The sequence below is a fragment of the Danio rerio genome, chromosome 2, assembly GCF_049306965.1.
Source record: "Danio rerio strain Tuebingen ecotype United States chromosome 2, GRCz12tu, whole genome shotgun sequence".
In the NCBI taxonomy this organism is placed as follows: domain Eukaryota; kingdom Metazoa; phylum Chordata; class Actinopteri; order Cypriniformes; family Danionidae; genus Danio; species Danio rerio.
Window position 1 is genome coordinate 28,152,611 of NC_133177.1, and position 26,803 is coordinate 28,179,413.

General features: G+C 34.4%; 1 protein-coding gene and 1 non-coding gene across 18 annotated transcripts in view; one reads left to right on the plus strand and one right to left on the minus strand.

The window, feature by feature from the left end:
- pde4ca (phosphodiesterase 4C, cAMP-specific a) overlaps positions 1–26,803 on the plus strand; it is an 85,941-nt gene that overhangs the window by 38,214 nt on the left and 20,924 nt on the right. For 6 of the 17 annotated variants that reach the window (XM_073925932.1, XM_073925857.1, XM_073925937.1 and 3 more), the window contains one exon: positions 24,178–24,369. In XM_073925932.1, the coding sequence (XP_073782033.1) occupies positions 24,338–24,369 (32 nt within the window). In that variant the 5' untranslated portion in view covers positions 24,178–24,337. Of the gene's footprint in view, positions 1–288; positions 922–12,583; positions 12,731–17,720; positions 17,851–24,177; positions 24,370–26,468; positions 26,511–26,803 lie in introns of those variants that run through there. The other 11 variants (XM_073925884.1, XM_073925892.1, XM_073925881.1 and 8 more) reach the window with 8 other exon arrangements.
- LOC137488407 (small nucleolar RNA U3) lies at positions 10,007–10,215 on the minus strand. The gene has a single exon (XR_011007433.1). It is a non-coding gene; the product is annotated as a small nucleolar RNA U3 (small nucleolar RNA).

The following is a 26,803-nucleotide window of genomic DNA, read 5'->3' on the forward strand; positions in this document are numbered from 1 at the left end:
CTCATATTTAAATTAATTCATGTAAATTATATGTATTTATTTAATCATAACATTCTAAAGAACTCGTAATACAACAAAAATTATATTCTTAATGTAATCAATCAACTAGGGATATGTAGTGATAGCTATTAGATCTTCTTTTTAAGCCTTTTTCACCTGCAGTTTCTTGCTTTAATCAGCTGCAGAATTGCTAGGAAGGGGTTAATGTCTCAAGAAGGCAGGAAGCATGCTTCCTTTAGTCCCTCCCCTTTTCTCGAGTGTGATCTCACTCACAGTAAGGCGAGCTCCAGCCGTCTGGCAGCTCTGGGCCAATGAGTCTATAGCTTAAAAAACAGCACAGACTCTCCTACACGAATCCAGCCAGCACACAGAAGCCAGCAGAGCCACAGCACAGCCTGACAGACGTTCACCCGGAGGACCGTCTCCACAGTGTCCACATAAGAAGCTGAACATCAGTGTCTAAATGTTGCACCAGCATCTTCTAAAGTTGCACACATGCTTTCAGAGTGAAGGATGGGTTTTTGATGAGGCCCGTCGCTCAATCGTATGTCTCCGTCTGCTGCTACAGGGGAGGTGAGAGATCTCAGAAGAGGACTGTGGATTTATGCTTTGCTCTTTTCTTTTGATCTGCTGCTTTTTAACTGTCAGATATATAGGAATTAACCAGAGGCAATGAGGAGTCAATTCGATCCACGAACAATGTTTACCTAAGAAAAAAAGAGTGACAGGAGAGCTCATTTGTGTAAAGGAATTACGCGAGAGACATCTGCAGATGAGTGTGTGTGCCGGTAACATGAGCGTGCCGGCAAACTGTGGATTCTCTTTCTCAGCTGATCGGGCGTTGAAGCAAAAGAACTGGAATTTGTACGGATCCCCCTGTGCCGTCAACAGACCCATCGACATTGTGCAGAAACGCAGGCGGTAATAAGCTTTGACCATTATTAATATTTGTGATTGTTGTGCCATTCAAAAGTCCGAGATCAATACTGAAATATTTGTTTTTTTCCTTGCTTATGTTATCAGCATAATAGTTTGTGTAAATTAATAAATAAGATTAATTGCATTTTTTTCTAAATATTGAATTAAGAATGTTTTTATTTATTTATTCTCCTTTAATAGCACTCAGCAAGGATGATCAACATGTTCTAAAAATTATCAAAAGAGCAACTTGAGCTTCAGTAAAAAGCATGAATATCATATTTATTCATTTGCTTGATTAGTGGCCAAAAATATTTGAAGTATTTTTAAGAATTTGGATTCAATATTTTCTTGGTTACACTTTGCTTTTCAGTGTCCTTGTTACAGTGTAACTTTTTATATACAGAGAATTATGAATGAAATGTATAAACTTTTTAGGGTTAGGCTGAGGGATATGTTTAGGTTTGTTGCATACATTTAAAAAAATATATCAGTTTTCCATTTTTTTGTGATTCATTTATTTTTATTTTTTTGTTGATTTTTGTTTTTAAATTGCATTTGTTTAATTACTGAATGCACTACATATGTACAGCTAGTGTTTTTCAGCCAATGATGAACTTCCGGTTAAAGGTTTACGCAACTATTTTCAATTTCATTGAGTTCCTTTTACAGCATCAATGTTGAAATGTAATTTAACTATAATCAAAATGTAAAAAGAGACCCTTTAAACACAGGCACCATCATTAGCAGCAGGCCATCACAGAAATTCCATTGAAAATACTGGGGTTAAATTAATTTCCAGATTTTAAAGACATGGTGGGGGAAATGTAATTTAATACAGTGCTTCTTGTCTGGTCTGATACCTGCTTTATATCATATCTCAGTCTGGCACTAAAGATCGCTGTTTTTTTTTTTTTTTTTTTTAAAGAAATCAGATCCTAAATGTGGCTATTTTGTATGGGATGACAATTCAAAGGAAGCCCTGGGGCTGGCTGACTGAAATTAAAAGTCTGTGTGCATATATCCCATTACATTTGAATTGCTTTTCATGTTGAAAAAAGTGACTTTTATTGACATTTTGTCATTATTACTCAAGTGATATATTGTATGGAATGGTTTTGTAAATTACAGTAAAAATACAATTAAAAAATATACAGTACAGTACAAATACAGTACAAATAAACTGCCTTTACCTTTTCTGTTATTTTACAGACTTAATTTTCTGTGTTTTCTCTTATACAATATATTGTTTCAAACTACCAAAATGTAAATATAAGTCACTTAAACTGCAGTGTTAAACTTGACAGGTCCCATAATGCAATTTATATTCTTCATATCCAAATACATGGAAAAAACCTGTATATCACAAAATACGGAACTATAATACTGTAACAGGGATACTGTAAAACAAAGTGTTACTATTTTTTTTTTTACCAAAATCCTATTTTATTGTATGCATTTCAAGGATTATATTATATTCAGACTCCAGATTTTTTGTCTGAAATCAGACTTTGCTTTCCACAGTACATAACTTTAATTTAAAGTTGTAAAAAAAAACAAAAGCAAGAAAGGTGCAGTTGTGTTATTGACACCTGGTGTAGAAACTGAGGCAGACTGTTATGTGGTATGGCTGTATAAATTCTGTGTCCATGGAATGACCAGTTGATATGCTCTGACTGACCCATGGAAACTCTTTTAGACTGTCTCATACAAGATCTAGTAGTTCTATACAGTCTGATGGCAGTAAAGCACTATGATAAATGAGCTGTTTGTGTGCCAGGGGTTTGAATTACTCTGTGTGAGCAATCAGCGATCGTGAGCATTTTCTACTTTTGCATTTATTGAATCTCATTATAAAAATCAGTTCGCCTGTAAATGTTCCAACAAATGCCAAAAAGCCCTGCTTTAGTGAAAATATAAAACTTGAAACTATGAAGGCTACCTGATCAAAAACCCTGCCTAAAAAAGCTAATATTAGAAAATATTATTTCAATTTAAAGTAACTGTATTCTACGGTAATGTTTTAAAAATGTAATTATTTTCATTAATCCAGTTTTCGTCAATAATTGTTAAAAAAAACTTAATTTGTTTGTTTAAATTCAGCTCAATTTTGTTTAAAACCACTTCACTTAAAATTAGTAAGTCCAAGAAATCATTTTTTTCAGTGTTCAATCCCATGTGATCTTTCAAAAAAATTCTAAAAATGCAATTATTATTAGTTCTCATCAGTCCTATTATCTAGGATTTGTTTCTGCTTTCAATTTTTATGGAAACCTTAGAACATTGGGTTGCGACTGGAAGGGCATCCTTCAGCATGTGCTGATAAGTTGGAGGTTCATTCCGCTGTGGTGACTCCTGATTAATAAAGGGACTTAGCTGAAAAGAAAATGAATGAATGAATGACCTTATAAATCTTTCCAAGGTTCTTTGGAGAATGAAAAAGTAAATAATTGCATTGTTTTGAAATGGATTTATTTGTGACGTTACATATATGTTTCTACTTTTAATTAATTAAATTTGGCCTTTATAAATAAAAATGTTTTGGAATACTAATTTTGAAAGGCACAGTAATCACAGTTTTCACAAAAATATTAAGCACAGTGTTTTTTTCAACATTAATAATTAGAAATGTTTTAACTACAGCAAGTCAGAAGCAATGCAACATTTTAAAACACATTATTCACATAGAAACAGATGTTTAATCTTTAAATACATGCTTTTAATCATTTTTGGTAAATAAACGCACCCTTTACAAGCAGAACGGACTTAAAAAAGTAATTAAAATTTTAACTTTTGGCTAATTTAATTGTACACATTTTCTCTAAACAAACCATAAACCTCACACTTGCTTTAGCCAGTGTTTCTGTGAATGGATGCTCAAACAAACAGCAATGTTTTGATTGCACAGAATCAGTCTTGACCATTTCATGGAAACCAACCTACTCTTTGCTTACTTCATAGTTGCTTTTTCACACTAATAAAGGAAAGAAAACATTTCTTAAGAATATGACACAGCAATAAGATTTGCATAATGCATTTATGTCGTAATGCATTTAATAATGTTGTTATTATTTGCATTCAAACTATTTTAAAGTGTGCTCAAAGTGAAGAAATAAAGCTTTCTGTGAATATTTGGTATGTATATTTTCTTGTATATTAGTAAATATTTAAAAAGGCAGTTGTGTCATAATTTCTTTCCACCCATTTTACAGAAAAAAAAAATCTTTTAAATGAATTTCTTAGGAAACACAATGTGTGATTTCTAGGTAGATTAGTAAGTTTCTCTAAATGAGGGATTTACGAAATACGGAAATCTGCTTTAGTCAGAGAGGTTTTGATTTAAGTAGAACCATGAAGCTTCTTTCCTCCCACAATATCAGCAAGGCTGTGTAGACCAAGCCAGAGACAGTACACTTGTTTTGGACACACACTCACACATTTCCCACTCGCATAGCCTTCAGTGTCAATGTTGACAGCAGCATTACTGATAAAAAAAAACTTGCCTGTCCATTTCTTTCCACTATTTATTTTCTTAGGCCATATCTAGGTTTATCAGATAAAGTACAGGACATCAGGGAGTTGGAGACTTGGATGAAAAATAAAACTTTTATTGCAGACGATTATTTTAATGGAAACTTGAGGGAGCATATTACCGAGGCACTGTATATTATTTCATGCAAAGTCTAGGGGTGAAACATTAAATCAGATTTCGAGAACACAACCTTTATTGGACTATGACTATTAAATGACCAGATATTTTGGCTTTGTGAATTACACTCTAAAAATAAACACACAGCAGATGTGGTTAACAGGAACCTACTAGTAAAAACAGTAGAGAATAAATAAAATACATTTTTTGGTAAACACCAATGTTTTGATATACTAACATTGACACATTTTACCTTTATTGCACAGCCGAAAACACCACAACCAGTTTATCCACAAGCACTGATACTGCTCAGTGTCATTCATGCAACTACAGCGGAGCTTCTCACTTTACTTAGGCTGGCTGCACAGGTACAGTATATAAACGGCCGTCCAAGTTTTGGTGACAATTTTGTTTTAGCGTTATCATGCTTTTACACTTTTTTTTTTTATCCGCCCAATAGCCAAACTTTCGCATTCTACTTAACTAGTGGAAAATCTCCTCTCGGCCTTACAATTTTTCATACTTCTCGTTGTGTATGCGCAAGAACTGTCAATACTCCCACAGACAATCCCACGTGCTCTGCAGAGACCCACAGAGACGCACCTTTTTGGGACTTAAAAATGTGCCCGTGCGGGGTTTTTCTAAATCTCCTAAAATGTCCAGGATTCAGCTTTTGGTTTCACTTTCTAAGCCGTCATTATTTGTATGTGTTTTTGCATCTCGTTTATATTTTAACCCTAATTTACTTTCGCTTGCCTTCGCAGCTGACAGATCGTGCACAGACGCATTATATAATTAATTGTTTGATCTAAATGACTCAGATAAACTTTTCTATTTACTCAAAGAGAACGAAACTACATCTAAACTGCCTGCTAAAAATATGTACACCACTAGAAATGGTTAATTAACTCATTTGCTGTATTTATTCTTGTGATTATAATTTTTTTTTAAGATTTTTAATTCATAGATGTTTTTATATCTTTGTCATTTATCTCTTTTTTTGCTGTATATATATATATTTTTAATTGTATGATGTTAATATATTACCTATTTTATACATATCCAGCATGCTATGGCAATATTGTACAAAATGTCAACAGCAGATTTCACCTCTCAGTGGGTGCACATGGCTCCTGAATAAAATAAAAGTAAAAAAATAGTGGATTTCTTTTTTTATTTCAAGTCTTTAAAAAACAAAAACAAACAAACGTCAACCCATTGAAAGAAACAGTGTATAATAAATATATTGTTAAAAACATATATTTTTTTTGTCGCATTAAGGTAACCATATGCCGTTGGTAAAAGGTGTTTCAATTCGGCTACCACCGCAAGTGAAAACCTGTTGGAAGCACTGTGTTACAGTATTAAATGTCTTCATGGTAACACACATGAAACTAAAGTAATGAAATAAACATTATTTAGCAAAATTAAACGTAACCTAAAACTCTAATGCACATCACTGATGAGAAAAGTAATAAATAAAAAGGACCATAGTAATGGCAACAAAATAATATGAAAAGTGTAGTGTCATGCAGGGAATTCTGAAGTCAGTTTACTTTTTTCACTATGTATTGAGGAAACTTACTATTAACCAGGTTACAGGTTATTTTACTGTGACATTTTTACAGTTTTTGTTTTGCCATTTAAATAATTTCCATCTTTACTTGTGACTATAAAGAAAATTTAAATTTTAAAATGGTGTTTGGACACTGATGTAAGTTGACAGTATGTGTAAACAACCAATGGTAAAAATTCACCTAATAAATATAGTAGTGCTGGGCAAAAATTAACCGCTATTAATCGCATCCAAAATATAATATGTGTTTGTGCTGTGTGTATTTATTATGGATAAATACATATCAACATGCACATGCATTTGAGAAAGTGTTAACTTATATTAAGATATAACAGATATATGTATGATATAAATTTATAAATCTACATAACACAATTGTTTTGTATAATTTAGTTTCTATGTATGCGTTTGTATCACATATACATAATAAATATATATATATACACGCATACAATCATATGCAGTTAATCTTTGCCCAGCATTATACACTAAATGATTTTGTACGCGTGTCTGCTGCTTATGCACAATAAGAAGTAAAAGAATTTTAGTTTAATATGCACAAGACATGCATGCGCCATCTTACAGCAGATTAACCTGTGTGCGCTAGAATAGAAAACTTTATTGTCCACATGTGTGGAAATTCATTTTTGGCCTCCCAAACATCACAAATACAAAACACAGAGCACAAACACAAAGCTTCCTACGCCACAGATTACCAACACACAACCCTAGAAATACAATCTACTTCAAGGTCATTTATTCAATATGGTAATAGCAGACAATATAAAAGATTTCTTAAAAATGTTTGTTTTTGCTGTGGGTGCTCTGTATCCACTACCAGAAGGAAGCTTTTTAAATTCATAATAAAGAGGATGAGTTGAGTCCTGAACTTTCTGTGAGGTTTTCCGTCTGGTCTGGTCTATATACAGTTCTACAAGCTGCTTCTGGGGGGTCCATTATGATCTTACTAGCCATGTTAACCATCTTTGCAAGTTTATACTTGCTTCTAGCTTCAAGATTTCCGTACCAGCAAGAAATATTATAGAAGATAATACTTTCAACCAGACTGGTATAAACCTTCCTCAGAATACCCTAACTATCGTTAAAACTATTTCAAGAGTTCACACTTAGCTGATAATCAATAAAGCGTATTTGGCATGCTGTCCCGGGAGAGAGCCCTGAGCTCGTAATATCCTCGAGCCCGGGGCTCCCTCCCGTTAGAAGGGCGAGAGGGGAGTTCGAGGTCAGGTAGGTCTCGAAAACTCCCCTGCTTGTCACCGTGAGAAGTGTTAACTGAGGTTGTATTGGGTGATAATTTGTTTTAGTCAATTAGGCTATGGTTCATGTTTTGGACGGTGGGAGGAAACCGGGGAACCCGGGGGAAACCCACGCGAACACGGGGAGATCATGCAAACTCCGCACAGAAACACCGACCGGCCCGAAAAGTTAGACCGGCGGTGTTCTTGCTGTGAGGCAACAGTGCTAGCCACTGGGCCACCGTGTCGCCCATCAGGAAAGGAGGAGGATGAAGGGGTGGAAAGGGGGGAGCTTCAAGACGAAGATAACTGGAGTGATAAACTCAGGTTATTTATAATGCTTCCGTAATCATCTAATGGGGCTGATTACGGAGCTAATAAGGAGCCAGCCGTGTTGATTATAAGCACGTGATCCTCTCGAAATTAGTTTATGAATAAACCACACTTAATTTCCGTAAAAGTCTCTGTGTTGCCTTCTTAGATATAGCCTGCGTGTTCAACAAAATGTATGCCACTGTCTAAAATAATTGCCAGATACTTAAAACTATGGATGTGTGCACTCAGAAAATTTTATTAAATCAGATTTTAAACTTTCATGATGAGAAACTGCAATGTCCATTCTACCCCTGACATGATCTTAATTTATATGATTCTGCCAAATATATTTTTAAGGACACGTGAGTAGCATAGAGTGGCTCGCACAAGTCTTTACATTGTTTTTTTTATGTTTGCTAAGCAATCCGAAGAGACTCAGAATAGCGTTGAAAGAGTCAGCTCACTGTATCTGTATTATATTTTAATATAATTAGGGCCAGACAGAATCTGCCGACATTTTATGACGAATGATTTGGGAAATATTTTAACTAAAAACTTAATATATGAAATAAAAAATTATAACTGTTTAACATTTATTTAATGTTGTTTACAATGCAAATCTAATTAGATCCACTTATTTGGTAAACAAAGCAAGTCTTTTATGTAATGTATCTACTAAAAGAAAGAAAATATGACTTAAACTGTATTGTAAATAAATCATGTGAAGATTTTCATATGTTAATCATATTACTGAAATTAATTAAAAAATGTAATAATATAAATGTACAAATAAATTTCTCATTGACTCATTGATGGGCTAAAATTCTGTGGAAATCTGTGGATTTCTGCGCGCACAGATTCTGTGTGGGGCTAGGTCTAATTGACCCAAAAATGACAATTGTGTCTTCATGTACTATGTTACCTAATTACATATTTGTGGGCGTGAAACAATAATCACATGTGAGTTGTCACTTGGGATTGTTTTAGGATGACAACAGGTAATCAAGTTGTAAATAACATTGAGTTTGCTGCTCAGAGTAATTGTTGCACTTCATAAGATCTCGGTCTGGAGTCACGCGAGTAGTAATTATGATTTGCATGTATGTTTTTTTTTTCCCCCCAAGTGTCAGCACACATTGACTTGAGAACAGCACTTTGGAGTTTTTTTGTTTTTGTTAAAATCTGTATTCAGCCAGAATAATTTGTATTAGTGTATTCTTTCTGTACGTCTCAAAGTTTCTACAACTGAGTGATTTTAAACTTAATCTTAGTGTTGTTTTTATTTAGAAACCAACTTTAATCTGACATTTTAAAACCCCTTCTCAACTTCAAAAGCCATTTTTTAACATCAGTGGCATCAGTTTTGTCTAAAATGAGCGAAGGCCAGTAGCAAAAATCCATGTGAATTTATCACTCAGTATATGAAACATGGTGTTTGCAGACATTTGTCTCTTCTTGTAATTCCTACTAGTGTGGATTGTCAGGATTTGCAAACCATTGTAACCACTTGTCAACTATTCAACATAATTACTAGAGCCTCATGTCCAGAAAAATGATTTATGGGACTTTGTGGATTATAGTCACTAGAGTTTGGGAGTGCCACGTCTTCTGCTGACGTTAAAGAAACATTGCTAAATACAAGTGTAATTGGAGCGTCTTTAGGTTATTATAGGTTATTATATCGAAACACTGTGGCCTTGTTTGCCGAATTGTATGACCTGACAGAATGTTGTTCTTTAATGAATATGTTAAACTGTGTGACCATTTTCTTAATCTTTTAGCTTTAAAGCATTCTTTGAGTATATGTCCATTTGTCTTCCTCTTGGACAATAGTCTGGGTGGTGTTAGATTGCAATCGTCTGATCATCAGCATCATATTCCTCCCGCCTTTTTTTTTTTTTTTTAAGGAAAATGTGTCCCATAGGATTAACCCCCAAGAGCCATAGCTATTTTCAGTTTAAGTTGACCTGATACAAAAGCATGCTATGTTGTATAAATCGCATGAGAATATATTAAAGCCATACAATTCTGGATAAATAATTTTAAAAAATCAAAATTTGATTTTTATTCAAAGTCAATTAGCTCAACTTTTTTATGGGCAATTAAAAAAAATCCCCTATTATATCTTGCAACTCAACTATGCGTTACACTCCTACCTAGCCATTCAAAGACAACAAATAAAAAAAACAACAAATGGTAAAAATACAAAACTGTAACAATATACTTTGTCCAAAGTACTAAAGACACCAAAATATTACTAAAACTATCTTCTGTTGTTAACCAAGATTAGCTACCCCTCAACTCATACTCTTTCCCTCCAAAACTGCTTTAAACAGTCAGAAACTGTCATCAACGATGTAGAACTAATGAGACAAGTCATTTCTTTTCACCTTCAGAAAAGAGCATCAACACTATTCATCATGATTTGGGAGACACAACACTTTCGAAACACCTTTCTTAGGGAGGATCTATGGAAATGATCTTTGAAAGTGTAGTATTAATCTTCAGTCAGCAAAGCAGCTGAAAGATATGATTCTCCCACATTTCTGAAAAGAGGAACTAAATTACATACAATTTAATAGAGATTGTGGCAAAAAAAAAAGTTTATCACCACAGTGTAGGTCATATTTAATTAAACTTAAAAGCCATTTAAAAGAATGACTTAATGACTCATTTATAAAGATGTCACTTATTTTAGTACTCAATGAATCAGTGCTGTTCATCGATCTTAAATGAATTATTCAATGACTTATGATTTTTTTAAACAGTTGCTTGTTTTGATTTGTTACTTTAGGCATCAGTGTTTTTAAAGCAAACTATAAACTGTAATCTTAATGCTCAGAGATGATAATAATATTGCACTGTAATAAAAAATGAACTGTATTTTATGATTCATGTTTTTCCCCCTTTCCCAGTGATGGGTTGCAGCTGGAAGGGCATTCGCTGCGTAAAACGGTCTGTATAAATTGGTGGTTAATTCTGCTGTGGCGACCCCAGATTAATAAAAGGACTTAGCCGAAAAGAAAATGAATAAATGTTTTTCCCTTGTTTAATTATGATTATGAATTGCATTATGGGACCTTGATATTTCCTCCAAAACCTTTTGATGTTGAAAAGTTAACATTTTATTTTTAGAAACATTTTTAATAGTTTGAAGTGATATATTGCAGTAATGTATAGTGTAAAATTTGCACAAAAACTAAATACGAAAACCTTAATTAACTTCTTGAAATTAAATTCTTGAAAAACATCTAGTAAAATATTATTTACTGTTATAATGGCAAAGATAAAAGAAATCAGTTGATAGAGATGAGTTATTAAAACTGTTATGTTTAGAAATGTTTTGAGAGTCTTTTTCGGTTAAACAGAAATTGGGGGAAAAAATAATTCAGGGGGGCTAATAATTCTGACTTCAACTGTATGTTTTTATAGTGTGTGCAGTTAAAAACTCAGTTTATTATATGACATCTCTCAAGATTAATGGTTGAGTGAAAGCAGATCTGAATAATCACAAGTTAAAAACCCAAGTTAAAGGATTTAGTTATTTAAGTATAAGACTGCGTACTGTAGGTTATTAAGATTGACAACTTTCAACAATCTAAGATTTAAGAAAATATTGTTATCTTAATAGTAGTAGTATATTTTCTAATTGTTTTCTTCTGGTAATTAACTGATGGTGGGATAAGACTGCTCTAACAGACCCTCAGTTGTGAGCATAGAAGAGCTCCGTCTCAAACGCTGCATGGAAACTCTGATGCACTTTCTTAACTCTGTTTGTAGTGATGGTCTGGCACCATCCAGGGACCGATTTATATTTTCCTCCTTTATTTTAAGGACACGTGACAAGTGAGTTTAATGTGTTCATTGTACAGATTTTAATTTTTAACGCAAAATGCTACAACATGTAAAAAGTTTGCTTCATTAAAATCATTCAATAAATTAATTAATTAATATTAATCACAATAAGATACAACACTAAAAAGTTAAATAATTTAAATGGAATTCAATTTTTATTCCTTTGAAAGAAGTTAATACAATAATTGTTCAAGAATTATCATATTTTTCTTTCAAATTAAAGCTTTTCTTTTGAAAGTCCCTAAGAATATTAGGGTATCAGTCAGCACAGCTGTTATAATAATACTAAAATTACTACTACTACTACTACTAATATTAATAATAATATTAATTTTACTAAACATTTCCCTAAATCACATGTACAAACTAAATCAGCTTATTATAAAGATTTCTGAAGGGTAGTGTTACACTCAAGACTGTAGTAATGAGGCTAAAATTTCAGCTTTACATCACAGTTTTAAAATATATTGTTTGTTCATGTGTTTTTGATTAAATAAACGCAGCCTTAATGAGCAGAACAGATATGTATAATTTTGATACAAATAAATATTACCCATATAAAACTTTTGACTTGTTATTTTGTGCTATTTATGTTAATTTACTCACACGCTGTGACACTCAGTAAAAGATACTTAAAGTAACAATTTATTTTTACAGTTCAAACAACTATTTCTATTGCAGTTACAAGCGGTTAATATGTGTTTATAATAATAAGGCCAATTTTCAGAAGCACACTGTCAAAGAATATTTCATTCCTCTCAATCCAGCCATGAAAACAGTCAATCCGATTCACTCATTTCAGGATCACTAACTTATATTAAGTCACAACCAGGTTGCTGTTCAGCAGGAAATTGTATGTGGAAATATCGCTGTAATACGTCCATGACTTAATTCTGGCTAACCCCGACTCATGCTTTAAAATGTCAGTCTAAATCAGAGGCAAGCCGAGCGTATTTTTAATCCTGACCATAAATGTTCAGTGGAAAGCTGAGATCACTGCCTCTTTCCTCCCTCACTCTCTGTGCACCCTATTGTGCCTCACAAATCTTTATACAATCTCTTACCGGTATGGATGTGCTCCACATTTTATATGTGCAATTAGGAGAAGGCCGCATGCACAGAAACGGTGATTAAACAATCGAGGACACATCCTCTGGCCGCGTGAGTATGTGACCTGCTGGATGACCCTATAATTAACCCTATAATTAGCTCGTCAGATCGGTAGCGTCTCCCGTTGAGACTTCAATCTCCGCGTCAAGGGTCTTTTTAAAGCTCAAATGCATGTTCACTTGTGGTTAACTGCGCTTTTAAAAGGGGATAGTTCACTAAAACATTTAATTCTGCGATCATTTAGTCATCTTCCACTTGTTTCAAGCCTGTTTGACTTTCATTTTTATGTTGAACGTAAGAGAAGATGTTTCAAAGAATGTTGACTTCTATAGTATTTTACTCTCGACCAGTTTTCAACATTCTTTTAAATGGCTTATTTTGTTCAACAAAAAAAGAAACTCATAATTGTTTGAAACCACTCGAGGTTGAGTGAACAGTGAGTGAATTTTTATTTTAGGATGAACTATCTCTTTGTTTATACCAATCTCTGAATTTTACCAAATTACGTTCAAAGTTAATGCAAACGTACAAATAGAAGTGAATAATAGTCACACAGAGCAAATGATGCAGAATGCGAGGAATTTGCCACAATTTCATTAACCACATAACGTAAAGTAACGATTATAGATGCGATATGACGCAATATGTGAATGGCCCTTAGCTAATAGCTTTAGCCATAATCCATGTGTATTAACCTCAGTGTACAAGCTTGGAACTTCAAACTAGCACACATTTGGCATAACTTGGTTTTGTTGCAGCTGTTTTATTCCATGCAGAAACACGGTGCTGAAAAGCCTTTACTATTAATTAACCATGACGAATTACAGCACAGTAATAGTGAAATCGGTTAATCCTTGCTTCCCTAGTGAGTAAACCAGAGCAAGTGACACAGAGCTTTATGTCTGGTGTAAACCCAGCATAAGGTGTCACATATACTAATGTGTTTTCATTTACAACACACAGTGTTTGTTATAAGTTACGACATGCACAATGCTCGGTCATCTTCGGCCAATGAAAACTTGAGTGTTTTGAAAATGCTTTTTTAGTTTTCAGTAGACCAACAGGATACACTGCAAGTATGGTTGGCAGCAAAACATTTGCATACCCAGTGAGCATGAATGGTCACGTATTGTTTTAGGCTCTATAGTAAAAAGGGAGATTGTGCTTCTGAAATCGAATAAAATGCCTAAATGAGGAGTGTTTATTTTCAAAAATGCCATTTTAAAACAAAAATGCTCTAGTGTAAGCTATATTGCAAAAAAATGATCTCGATATCATGTTTCATATCATTCGTTATAGATAATAATTGAATATTTTTAACAATACATTTAGGAATATTAGATTTTTTATTATTATTATTTTTTATTCATTTTATTTTAATTTACCAACATTACTAAGGCAAATAGTTTTAAGTCAAAAACAAAAATATTCAAGCAAAATATCTCATCTCTTTTAATAAAATAAACATAATTGTTAAAGAGATTCTTAAACTTGATAAATAAATGTGTGCAATGGTAAAGGTAGATCAACATTTGTAAAGTGTAAATAATAATAATACAGTAAACCTCAAACTCTGTAAACAAAACAAATTATAATAATCAAATCTGAGCTTTCAAGTAAAGAAACTAACCATTATCGTTAACACAATACAAATTGTGATGTTGAATGACTATATATTACCCCTGTGCTAAAAACTCTAACTAGGCGAACATCAACCGTTTCCTCAGAGGATGACAAACTGACAAACCATTGCTGCTGCTCCGAGGCAAGTTTATGGGGAAAAGTGTGTATGGGGTGCTCTGTGTTTGTCTGAGGTAATTAGTCTGCCTGCCGTTACTGAAATGTGTATACTTCATATAAAGTGAGAAGCAGATTGGTTAGTTCTACTTACACATTTGGAAAAGTTCAGATGTTTTTCAACTAGGTTTACATGGAAAATACTTTTAATACCTAAACTGAATGCTTAAAGAATTGCAAACATCTTTAACCCAAATGTTTGGTTTAAATATGCAAATGAGTCATTATTTAATCAAATATGTGCTGATTTGCATACAGGTCTAACATAAAATTCAAATGAGTCAGGTTCAAATTGTTGTTTCATTTTTTGTTGACCTTTCAGAGCCAGAGGTTTTTACTGATGGAAGTTTTATAAAGGTATGATTAAGAGTGCAAGTGTTGCTAAAGTGGAGATTTAAAATCATGTATTGTAGGTGAAATCTACAGACACAAATTGATAAAGTCTAATAATAGAAAGGCTTAAAGGATATTTTGGGTGTTTTCTTTCCATTAGACTGAGAAGAAAAAGACGTTTTGGAAATCCAAATAGCTCCAAATCTCAAAACCGACAGGTGCACAAAAGCCGTGTCTCTGTGGCTTCAGATGTTGGACTCTGGCTGTGTTTTGTAAGGCAGCAGCTGTCTTGTAAATCTCCTGTGGTGTGTTCATGTATGCCTGGGCCCCTGGGTGTTCATTGACGTCATGTGACGTTGAGTCTCTTTTAAATGTCATTTTTCTCTTGTTGATTAGAAACAATGGGGAGAGGAACAGGATGAACAGCCTTCTGGCTGCGTCCCAGTGGACTGGTTATTCAACTATACGAGACTCAACGACTACACGAGATTCGCATGAACTGGCCACTCCGCCTCTGTTCTTTGCTGTGTGCACATTAACTGCTGTGTGGAAGCATATAAACAAACAAAGGGCTGAACATGGAGCTGTCTTTTTCTGTTTTGACTAGTGATGGTGGATTGGGCTGGTCTGGGTGATTTGTGTAATGTGCCCGGGTTTGGGCTGACGTCTCATGACGCAGGCTGGCTATCAAGTGTTCAGATACTGACACTCCAACATGCAGCATATCAGAACCCCACGGAGGGTTAAGTGACAGCGCTTTTACTCTTCAGGCTGTAAATGTGTGAAACGCTCTGTGGCGAGATGGTCTTCACTTAGAATCAGTTTCAGCCTGTTCTCGAAAGCAGTGATAAGCTGATCTGGAGACGAGGGTGTAAAATGTTATTTAAGTTACAGTACGGATACTGTGTAAGACTGATACCCCAGACAGAAATATAAAAAGTAACTCTAAGAAAGCTTCCACAATTAACTGGATAGTCTGTTTTGAGGTTGAAAGAATTTTGTTTATTTGTTTTTTTAATTGACTGATGCAAGAAAGAAACTTGTTTTGTGTAAATTAGTGTTTAATCTTTTTTTATGTTTACAATGCCTTTTTAATGCTTTATGATGAGGATGATAAAGTAAGAAAAAAAATGAAATATATCATAAAATATAATAATACTTTAATTTCAAGTTTAATAATAAACAATAATAATAATTATAAATAATGTATTTGTTTTTATTTTTAAAATTGAATTGAAAAATATTTGTATTGTTGTTAATAATTTTCATTTTTTAAATATTATTGCTATTTTATTATTTTTATATTTAAGAATACTTAAAAATATATATTAACAATTAAAAATATTGTCTTTGTTATTTATAGTTATAATGCCTTTTAATAATATTTTTTTTAAAAATTACAATTCTCAAATTTGTTTTAAAAATATTAAAAGAAAACTATGATTCTTAAGGCATATGGCAACTAAAAAGTATGAATATAGTTTAAAATATTTTTGATTTAATTATTTTAAAATTATTATCATTATTGACCTTGTGCCTTACGGATCATACTGTCTTCTGTACTTGCTATATTGTGGCAGTGGCTTGACTGAAAAAGTCCAGCTTCATTCAGGCTTATTCTGTCATGAGCCACAAGAGGCGTCCTTTTCCCAGAGAAACAGCCATTTATCTTCACAGCTCCGCCAGCACAGTTCATCTTCAGCCGTCTGTACTCGCTATTCACTGACGCAGACTCTCGTCATCAGTGCAGACACTGTTAAAGCCGTAGTTCACCCCAAAAAAACCATCTCCTTAGAAGAGAATACGGTGCAAAAACAAGCATCTGTACTCTTCACAACAGATTTGTGGAAAATAAACTTGGAACTTTATATATATATATATATATATATATATATATATATATATATATATATATATATATATATATATATATATATATATATATATATATATATTGTCTGTTATGATTTAAAAGTGTTACTATATATATATATATATATATATATATATATACTGTATATATATTGTATGTGTGTGTGTATATATATATATATATATATATATATATATATATATATATATCATTATTAATAATATAATTATTACTGTATATTTGTGTAATTGTAAGTTATTTTTTAATCTTTCACAATGTATTAATAATAATTTGTATAATTATTTATTATAATTATTTTTATTATTATCATCATTATTATTATTACTGCTACTAATATTAAAAATAAATACTATTATTGGTATTAAAATTCATTGAAATTAAATAAGGGGTATTTTATTTTTATACTGGTCTTTCATTAGTGTAATTTTATTATTATTATTATTATTATTATTAATATTATTATAGTAGTAGTATTATAATAGTAGTAACAATAGTATATATTATAGTATATATAGAAAAATATAATTATTAATGATAATAAAATAATTACTATGTATTTTGTAATTGTTTGTAAATTATTTAGCTATTTAATGCTTATTCAAAGAACTTGCCCTTCATTTCCACCTTTCCAGCTCACCTTTGAGACAAACACTGATTTTCATTCACAATATGTACATTTATTTATAGCATGTGCATTCATTCTGTAATAATCTGAGCACTCGTACAATAAATAACCATAGAGATAATTACAAGTTTGATGAAATACTACCACATAATCCACTTACTTAATCCACTGCTTGCGAACGCAATATAAAAACATTAAAGTCCCAGCTTCACCAAAGTGATGAAATTCCTGTTGACGGAGGATGTCTTAAAACGGCAACATGGAAATGTGTGGGTGGTTGGATATAGACATCCAGGCTAAAAATAGCGCATCAGAAAACTCCATAAATATTCATGAATGGGGGAAGAATGTGAGGCAATACCTGAAGCTCTAAATATAGCTCTTCTGCTCAGCTCCATCTCTATTTATAGCTGCAGCGCCTCGCTCTGAGTCTCCACAGGGACACATAGGAGACCCAGCAGTAAAAGATGAGCTACGCGAGCAGAAATCGAGCGGAAACGACAATCTCTGCTCCAAGCACAGGTATTTTAGGAGTCCACTCATGCCGGACGTACAGTAGTGATGTGGCGGTGTGTATGTGATTTGGTGTTTTGTTTTCTCTCTCTCTCTCTCTCTCTCTCTCTCTCTCTCTCTCTCTCTCTCCCTCTCTGTATGTCTCTCGCTCCTCTATGAGGGTATGTGAGTGTAGGGTGTGTAGGTTTGATTATGTAATGTGGTGTAAGAGACATCCGTCTTGTCCTCATGCAACATCTGGGAGAGAAATGTGAATGAGGATGTGTGGATGCAGATGCAGATTGCGGTTCATTCAGCTTATGAATTCATATGTGGTCTTTGTAATGGAGGTAAATTTTGCAGGTCGTTAAAAGTGGAGCTTATGGAGAAGTAAAAAAAAAACTGTGTAGTATTCATTTTTATGTTAAATATTCATTTTAGATTGTATTTAATATTAATACTTAGTAATAATATTAATAATAGTGTTAAAAGCAACATTACTGCAAAAAATTAACAAGTTAAACACAAACATATTATGGTTGTGAAAATAGGTGTTGGACATATCAAGAAAAAAATATGATCATAAAGATAACATCAATAATAACATTAATAATCATTAACATTTTCAGAGTAGCAGTGCAATATGTCTGTATATCAGGTCTTCCAGCGATGATATACAGCTATATCAAACTGCTACAAGTATAATATTGCGTTTATACAACAGTTTGACGGCATAATCGTGTGTGTAAAATAGAAAATTAAACATGGAGAGCCTTAAAAATCTTTCTTGTAAAAACAACTACTTTCTCCTGCCATTCATTTACATCTTCAGCTGAAGTCAGAACAGCAGAAACCGTTGCCACTTCACCAATGTCACTTTAGAACTAGTAATGGAATGATTCTCTAGCGCAGTGGTTCTCAAACTTTTTTCACAAAGTACCACCTCAGAAAAAGTTATCTCTCCAAGTACCACCATAGTGACCAGTATTGAAATAAAGTAGCGTAGTTGGTCAAATTAAGCAGCTACAGCACTGCACAGTTCAAAAACGAAGCAGAGTGCTATTCATTCAACAAAATTATATTCTATACAAAATATGAAGCTGATCAGTCGGTTCTTATCACATGACTCGCTATGTGGCATTCTGAAAAGTTAAGATGTTTTCAACTGAGGATGCCTGGAATACGCAAGTGCTTCATGCTGCAGTTCTTACTAATTTTGCTAGCCTGTGGGTTAAATTTTGGCACTCAAGTGACCGAGATGTAATAAGAGAACATGGTCATTTTTCAAAATAAAACATTTTTCAAAATAAATGATCGTTCAGACTCAGATTATAAATAAAACTGAAATAATTAATGATTTTTGTGCGGTCCGGTACCAGTTGATCTATAGACCGGTGCTGGTCTGTGGCCCAAGGGTTGGGGACTACTGCGCTAGAGTATCTGCTCTGCAAGCACCACACACCTCTTTCTCTAGTTCTGTGCCAATTAAAAAGATTTTTAGCAGCTGATGACGAGATGCACTTAAGCAAACATTCTAAGCGCATCGCTTTGATCGTAGGCTTTAGAGAACAACCAAAACTGATCACATTGGTGTTATCGTACTCATCAAATGATTAAAATTGTATTCATTTTTTCTTTTGTTACTCAGTGATTCCTCCGTGTACCACTAGAAGTAAGCCCATGTACTACTAGTGGTACACGTACCACAGTTTGAGAATCACTGCTCTAGCGCATAGGTCTCAAACTCGATTCCTGGAGGGCCGCAGCTCTGCACAGTTTTGCTCCAACCCTAATCAAACACAGCTACTCAAGGTGTTTAAGAGTACTAGAGACTATTAAGCAGGTGTGGGTTGGAGGTGGTTGGAGCTATGCGCTGAACCTCTGTAATTATAAATATTTAAAATAGGCAGTATTCTTATAAATAAACTGCATAGATGCAATCTAAACAACTACATTCTTCCCTAAAAATAGCCTCAAAAGTACATTGTTATCCAACAGCTGCAAAATTTTTTAAACTGTAGTGAGTTTATTTATCTACTGTCACGTTATGTGGGCGGAGTAGTTCTCAAAAGTGAAGAGGCTGTATGAGTGCTGATATTGCAGAATACCTCATGGCAATCAGCCAATCAGATTCTAGAACCGAACAGAATTAATGTTACTATATAAGGCACTTAAAGTGCAATTTAAAGGCTTAACTAGTTTAATTAGATTAATTTGGCAAGCCATTGTATAATGATGGTTTGTTCTTTAGACAATCAAAAGAAAATGATCATAATATCTAAAAAAGGGAGCTAATAATATTGTGCCTAACATGGTTTACATTTAAAAAAAAAATAACAGAAAAACAAAACAAATAAAACTTCTCTAGAAGAAACAATATTGTAGAAAATACAGTGCAAAATGCCTTGCTCTATTAAATATCATTCGGGAAATATTTGAAAAATATTTGAAAATATTTTATAAGATAGATAGATAGCTAGATGGATGGATGGATGGATGGATGGATGGATGGATGGATGGATGGATGGATGGATAGATAGATAGATAGATAGATAGATAGATAGATAGATAGATAGATAGATAGATGAATAGATCTTCATTTATGCAGTACATATCTTGCTTTCTTAAAAAAAAAAGAAAAAAAAGTGTTGTTTCTCTCCTTCACACTCACCTAAAAACACACAAGTTCCTCATTAGCAGCAGATTATCAAGCGGACTGAGCACCAGAGGAATGAAATCACCATATATGGTGTGTATCAATTCTCTGCCAGTCTGATTGCAAATTGACTTTACCTGCGGAGGCTATTTTTAGCCCACTCACATGCTTCCACGTCAATGAGCCGAGGCTATTTATAGCTCCGCATTCCTGCATCACACTGACCTTGAAGAGCGAAGCCCATTCAGATCTCTGAGTCTCAGGAGGTCTTACTCGCTCCACAAAACCTCAATCTGTCACCAAGATGCACATACCGTGCTTCCGGCGGCTCACCAAATCTCAATGCATCTCTCTCATTCACTTTCACTTTAACAGACTCACTGTCTCTGCGTTTGTGAAATGTGCTCCAATCCTGAGCTTTCATAGTCTGCTTGTGTTGTTGTGTATATAGTGTCATTTAAAGGAATTTACCCAGATATTAAAAATCTTTGGTTACTCACCCTTTGTTATTCAGAACAAGTATGAATTTATTTTTATTTTTATAATCTAGAATATAAGAGTGTTTGTAGTTTCGGTGTACATTGACTTTCAGTGTATTTTTAAAAGTACATGAAAGACAATGTTGAGCAAGGTTAATTTCATACTATAACTAATGATAGAGAGTGATCTTTGATCTCCAAGACTGTGATCTCACTCACCGGCCACTTTATTAGGTACACTTTACTAGTGCCGCATTGGACACACTTTTGCCTTCAGAACTGCCTTAATGCTTCATGGCATAGATTCAACAAGGTACTGGAAATATTCCTTGGGGATTTTGGTCCATATTGACATGATAGCATCATGCAGTTGCTGCAGATTTGTCGGCTGCACATCCATGATCCAAATCTCCCGTTCCATCACATCCCAAAGTTGCTCTATTGGATTGAGATCTGCTGACTGTGGAGGCCACTTGAGTACAGTGAACTCATTCTCATGTTCAAGAAACCAGTCTGAATGCATTATTCTGCAGGAAGTAACCATCAGAAGATGGGTTCACTTTGTTCATAAAGGGTTGGACATGGTCAACAACAATTCTCAGGTAGGCTGTGGTGTTGACACGATGCTCAGTTGGTACTAACGAGCCCATGTGCCAAGAAAATATCCCCTACACCATTACACCACCAGCAGCAGCCTGAAACGTTAATACTAGGCAGGATGGATCCATGCTTTCATGTTGTTGATGCCAAATTCTGACCCTACCATTCGAATGTCAAGCAGAAATTGAGACTCATTAGGCCAAGCAATGTTTTTCCTATCTCCTATTGTCCAATTTTGGTTAGCCTGTGCAAATTGTAGCCTCATTTTTTCGTTCTTAGCTGACAGGAGTGGCACCCGGTATGGTCTTCTACTGCTGTAACCCATCTGCCTCAAGGTTGGACGTGTTGTGCATTCAGAGATGCTCTTCTGCATACTTCGGTTGTAACCAGTGGTTATTTAAGGTTACTGTGGCCTTTCTATCAGCTCAAACCAGTCTGACCATTGGCGTCAACAAGACGTTTGTGCCTACAGAACTGCCACTCACTGGATATTTTCTCTTATTGGAACTGTATGTAACTCTGTAAACCCTAGAGATGGTTGTGCGTGAAAATCCCAGTAGATCAACAGTTTCTGAAATACTCTGGCCAGCTCATCTGGCACCAACACACAAATGAAGGTATTTTAGATAAAATCCAAGAGCTCTCTCGTGCTCCATAGACTCTAACGCTCCACACTCATTCAAAGTCTAGAAAAGAAACCAAAAGCTAGCGGTATCAAAATGATTGTGTTATGTTATTAATTCTTTGATGCATCGTGATGCAGATGCTGATTATTTGGTATTGGTTCAGTAATATATCAAAACCAGTTATTATACTGATACAATTTATGCTATATTGAAGTAACAATCTATTTTGAGGTAGGCGAGTGCAACTAATTGAAATGCTCTAATTAAAAAAATAAAAAAAAGAAGACAATTCTACACAATTTTACTGCTTTTGAATTGGCTGGGATAGTCTTTCACTGATACTGAAGGTACAGTAAAACCAAAGACAACCCTATTTCATTGCTAGGTAGAAAATAAAAGCTGTAAAGCTCCCTCTCTGTCTCTCACTGTGGACCGTGTGACCTGCTGGGGTGTTCGGTAGGTAACGTTACCTCTCCTCTATTGGCTGTTACAAGCGTGTCTGCAGAGTGAGTTTTCTAAACCTATATGTCTATAAGCAAATATGGATAGACGCTGATGGATCAGTGGATTGGATGCAGCCTTCAGTGTCTGCATCACCCTCTGTGAACATAACTGACCTTTAGAGCCAATCACAGAAATTTTTGCTCAGTGCATAAACAAAATTGCCAATCGCAGGTATATAAGAACTCGCTCGACAGTGCTTAAAAAGCAATCAGGATTATTATTTACTATTGTGTTTTTTCTCTAAGTGCTCCTGTTGTCTTCTGTGCCTGTACTAATGTTTTGTTTAATACATTAAGAAGTGTTTTCTTTAAGAATGTAAAAATAGAAGGTAGTGTTTGTATATCTGATTACTTGTATTAAAAGACAAACTTTTGTTCTTGTGTTGCTGAGTACAATTAAAAATTATGGAGGGAAAGCATCGTCAATGCACTGTAATATTGAATTGAACCAAATTGATTGATACAGTATGATAATAGTAAATAAACTGAACCATGAGACCAGTGTAGGTTCACACTCCCTACTACCAAAATATTGTCAAAACATTACAAAGGATTTCACATTTATTATGATTTGTGATTATTACTGATATCGATTGGTATGAAAATAGTCACTGTGATCATTCCATTAGGCCAAGCCCTACATTTGTTCATTAAAATTAAGATTTATATAATACTAGAAGTTTCACATTGTAATGATTAACACAACACTGCATTTGTTCAGAAGTAATTATGAATACTTTTATAACCCAAATAGTTTCATCCTAATTCTGCTGGCTGGGTGTTAGTGAGACAGTATCCTAAGTTTGAAATGTATCACTGAGACTGTGATATACTGTAGGTCTAGCGCAGTCATATTAACCAGCAAGGTTAGTGCTTACGTCTGGATTGACGCAGGAAGAGTCCCGCTGTGCGTTTGTGTGTAACCATTTTTATCAAGGTCTCAATGACCTTCTCCACCAGTTCAGGTCATTGGCACAGTCTGTGTGCTGAGCATTTAGCGATGCTGGCTACAATTTATCTGATATAAGAACAATAAAAAAAGAAACTCTCCTTTTACAGCTCCACTAGAGTTTAACAGTTGAGTTTAACCATTTTTTTTCAGCTGGTCTCCAGGTCTGATTGGGACTCTTTAGCTTACCACAAATCATTGAATCGGATTATGCCCATTCGTGTCTCACAATAAAAATTAAAAAAGAGTTGATTCTTTTCCTATTTAAAGCTTGCATCTTTTTACATCGTCAAATTAGACTGGTGGAAAAAAATGATCAAGGCTAATGACTAATGGTCTAATCGAATTCAGTGATCTATGCTAAGCTAAATGTGCTTCGGCCGGACCCAGAAATCAGCTGAATGGATTCCAAATTGGTCATACTCAACTGTTTAACTCTAGGTGGCTTGTAAATTGAGCCTATTTAAAAAAAGGTCTAGTGTTCATTGAATACATGATCACAGGTGACTTGTTTTAACTGATTTTCTCTGTGTTTATGTTTCAGTTTTGATGTGGAGAATGGGCTGTCGGTGGGCCGCAGTCCTCTGGACTCTCAGGCCAGTCCCGGCTCTGGCCTCGTGTTGCAGGCCAATTTCCCTCACAGTCAGCGGCGCGAGTCTTTCCTGTACCGCTCCGACTCGGACTTTGACCTCTCACCCAAGGCCATGTCTCGAAATTCATCCACGGCCAGTGAGCTGTGAGTATCCTCTTTATTCAATCACATGTTGCATGAAAAAGACGTCTTATCATATTCATTACTCTGCACAAATGCATGCTTTCTGGATAAAAGAAAAAGTCACATTAAAAAAGTTACTTTTTTAACCTTATTTTTTCTTTTTTTTATTTATTTACAAAACTGTGCAAAATTTTTGTTATTATTAAAATAAAAACATTTATTCAGAAAAGACATTGTCTGAAAATTGAGATGACTTTTTTTTTTTATGATTTATTAATATCAGACATTTCAGAATTTTACCTGAAGACCCAAATTAGATATTTCAGAAAACCAAAATAAGGCTGATTTAAAAATCTATCAATTAATCACAACTAATCTAGTTTATTCAGTAATTGACACTGAGTTATGAGAAAGAAAAATAAGTGAATCATAATAAAATAAGGTATTTTAAGCACAAAAACATCAAGTTATAAGCGCATAAGGTAGTTTAACTATATATTTAAAATAATGATAGAATTATGATTCGCTTACAGTTTAGTTAATGAAATTAAAAATCTGAGCTGAAACTAAAATGTTGTATAACTTTATTAAAGGTGCAGTAGGTGATTGTCTACAGAAACATTTTTTGTTGTACTGGTTGGAAGTCTCTTCACAGTCCAATAGTAATGATTAAATTAAGTGATCTAAATGTGTTTATATGTATTTTTATATTCGGGGTAAGGCATAAAACTAAAAAATGTTCATCCAATTTAAATTGTCGGGCCGACATCTTCCATAATTCCAATAAGTAGCTCAATCTGTCTGTGAGCAAATGTAGATTCGGACTTCTGGGCATCTCTGTTCACGCAGATCCTGCATGAGCACTGCGCGTTCACGATACAATCACAGACGCAGTGAAATCAAATGCTGAATAGAAACTTTAAAATCCTGAATAAATATTGGAGTTACTTTTGCACACTGGAGGAAGGACGACACCATAGCCGAAGTATTACTGTTAGACAGGTAATGTTCTGTTTTAAAACTATTTTAGTCAGGCTAAGCTTATGTTAGATTGTGTTGTGTTATGAATAGCTTAAAGGGGAAATTACGTCACCACCGGACCTAGTTGAAACCCCAGGCAGTCAGGCAGCATAATACAGAGAGTGAATCACTACTGACGTAATGGGGGCAGGTACTTTCACTTTTCACTGCTACACCCCCTCACCTCTGCTTGTGTTGAAACCAAACTAAGATCGTCACGGTGTTTCATATGGCAGGTTTTATCCATCATACATGTCGAGAGATCGAGTTGATCGACTTGATAAGGGAATATATCTTGAAATAATCCACACAGATGTGACTTAGTAAAGCGTGACGTCATGTATGACTTTAATTGTTGCTGGAGCAGCGTGAGACAATCACAGCGCATCAAACCAACAGTATTAACAAAAGAAAAAGACACAACTGAAGACTCTTAAATGCCACCGTGTCGCCCATTTTCAGCTTTCATTAGTAATTTTTTTTTATTTGTCGGCACTTCACAAGATTTATGTTCTTGATCAAATAAACAAAGACTTGCTGATCATAAAAACCTTCATTCTAAAACATTTCGAAACTTTTGCATGTAGTTTGACTCACTGCAAGCTTCACGTGTTTCACTTCAAAGTGTGTACTTGATCTACAGTGTTTTGTGGCTCGACGAGTTCTGTTAATTAGGACTGTAAACCTTTCCCTTAAAACAGATGTGACTCCCAACAGCTGGTTGATTATGTCTGAAACGCACTTCTCCCAAGACGCACCACTTTAATAGCATATTACATCAAATCATATTGCTTGGTCATTTTGGAAAATCCAAGCCTCTGGTTAGAAACTCCTCATTATTACCATTTCCAGCTGTTCTTTCCATCTGAGCATGCTTGCATGTCAGCTCTGGTTTGCAGGGATACATAAAGTCGGAAAAAGGGCACCACATTCTTGTTTTTACTTTTGCCCCTACAGTTTATTTTTCCAGCTTGCCTCAAAGCCATTTGTCCAAATTGAAACAGTTTAAAGCTGGTTCACGCCATCCCAATGAAAACAAATAGGGTACTATAACTGCTTAAGTGTGAAAGAGTTACTTAATTAATCTTGTCTTTTCAAAGGGAAGAGAGTTTGAAGCACTGGGAAGTCAACTGGCTCAATCGGTGAGAGGAGACAGAGAGAAATATTGACTTGCTCTTGAAAGGGTCATCACGCATTTCTCCACTACAAGATCCAGACCCGTTTTCTCCCCAACACTCTTAAAAATAAGAAGGGTTTGCAGTGATAAAGAAGAACCATTTGAGTTTCTGAAAGAATGAAATAGTGGAGAATATTTGAAGGGGACTTGAATTACATTTGCAATTTTATGGTAACACTTTACTTAAAGGGGTGTTCATTAGACTGTCATAAAATCTTTAAAATCATGAAGTGATGCATGTTATAAAAATGAATCGGA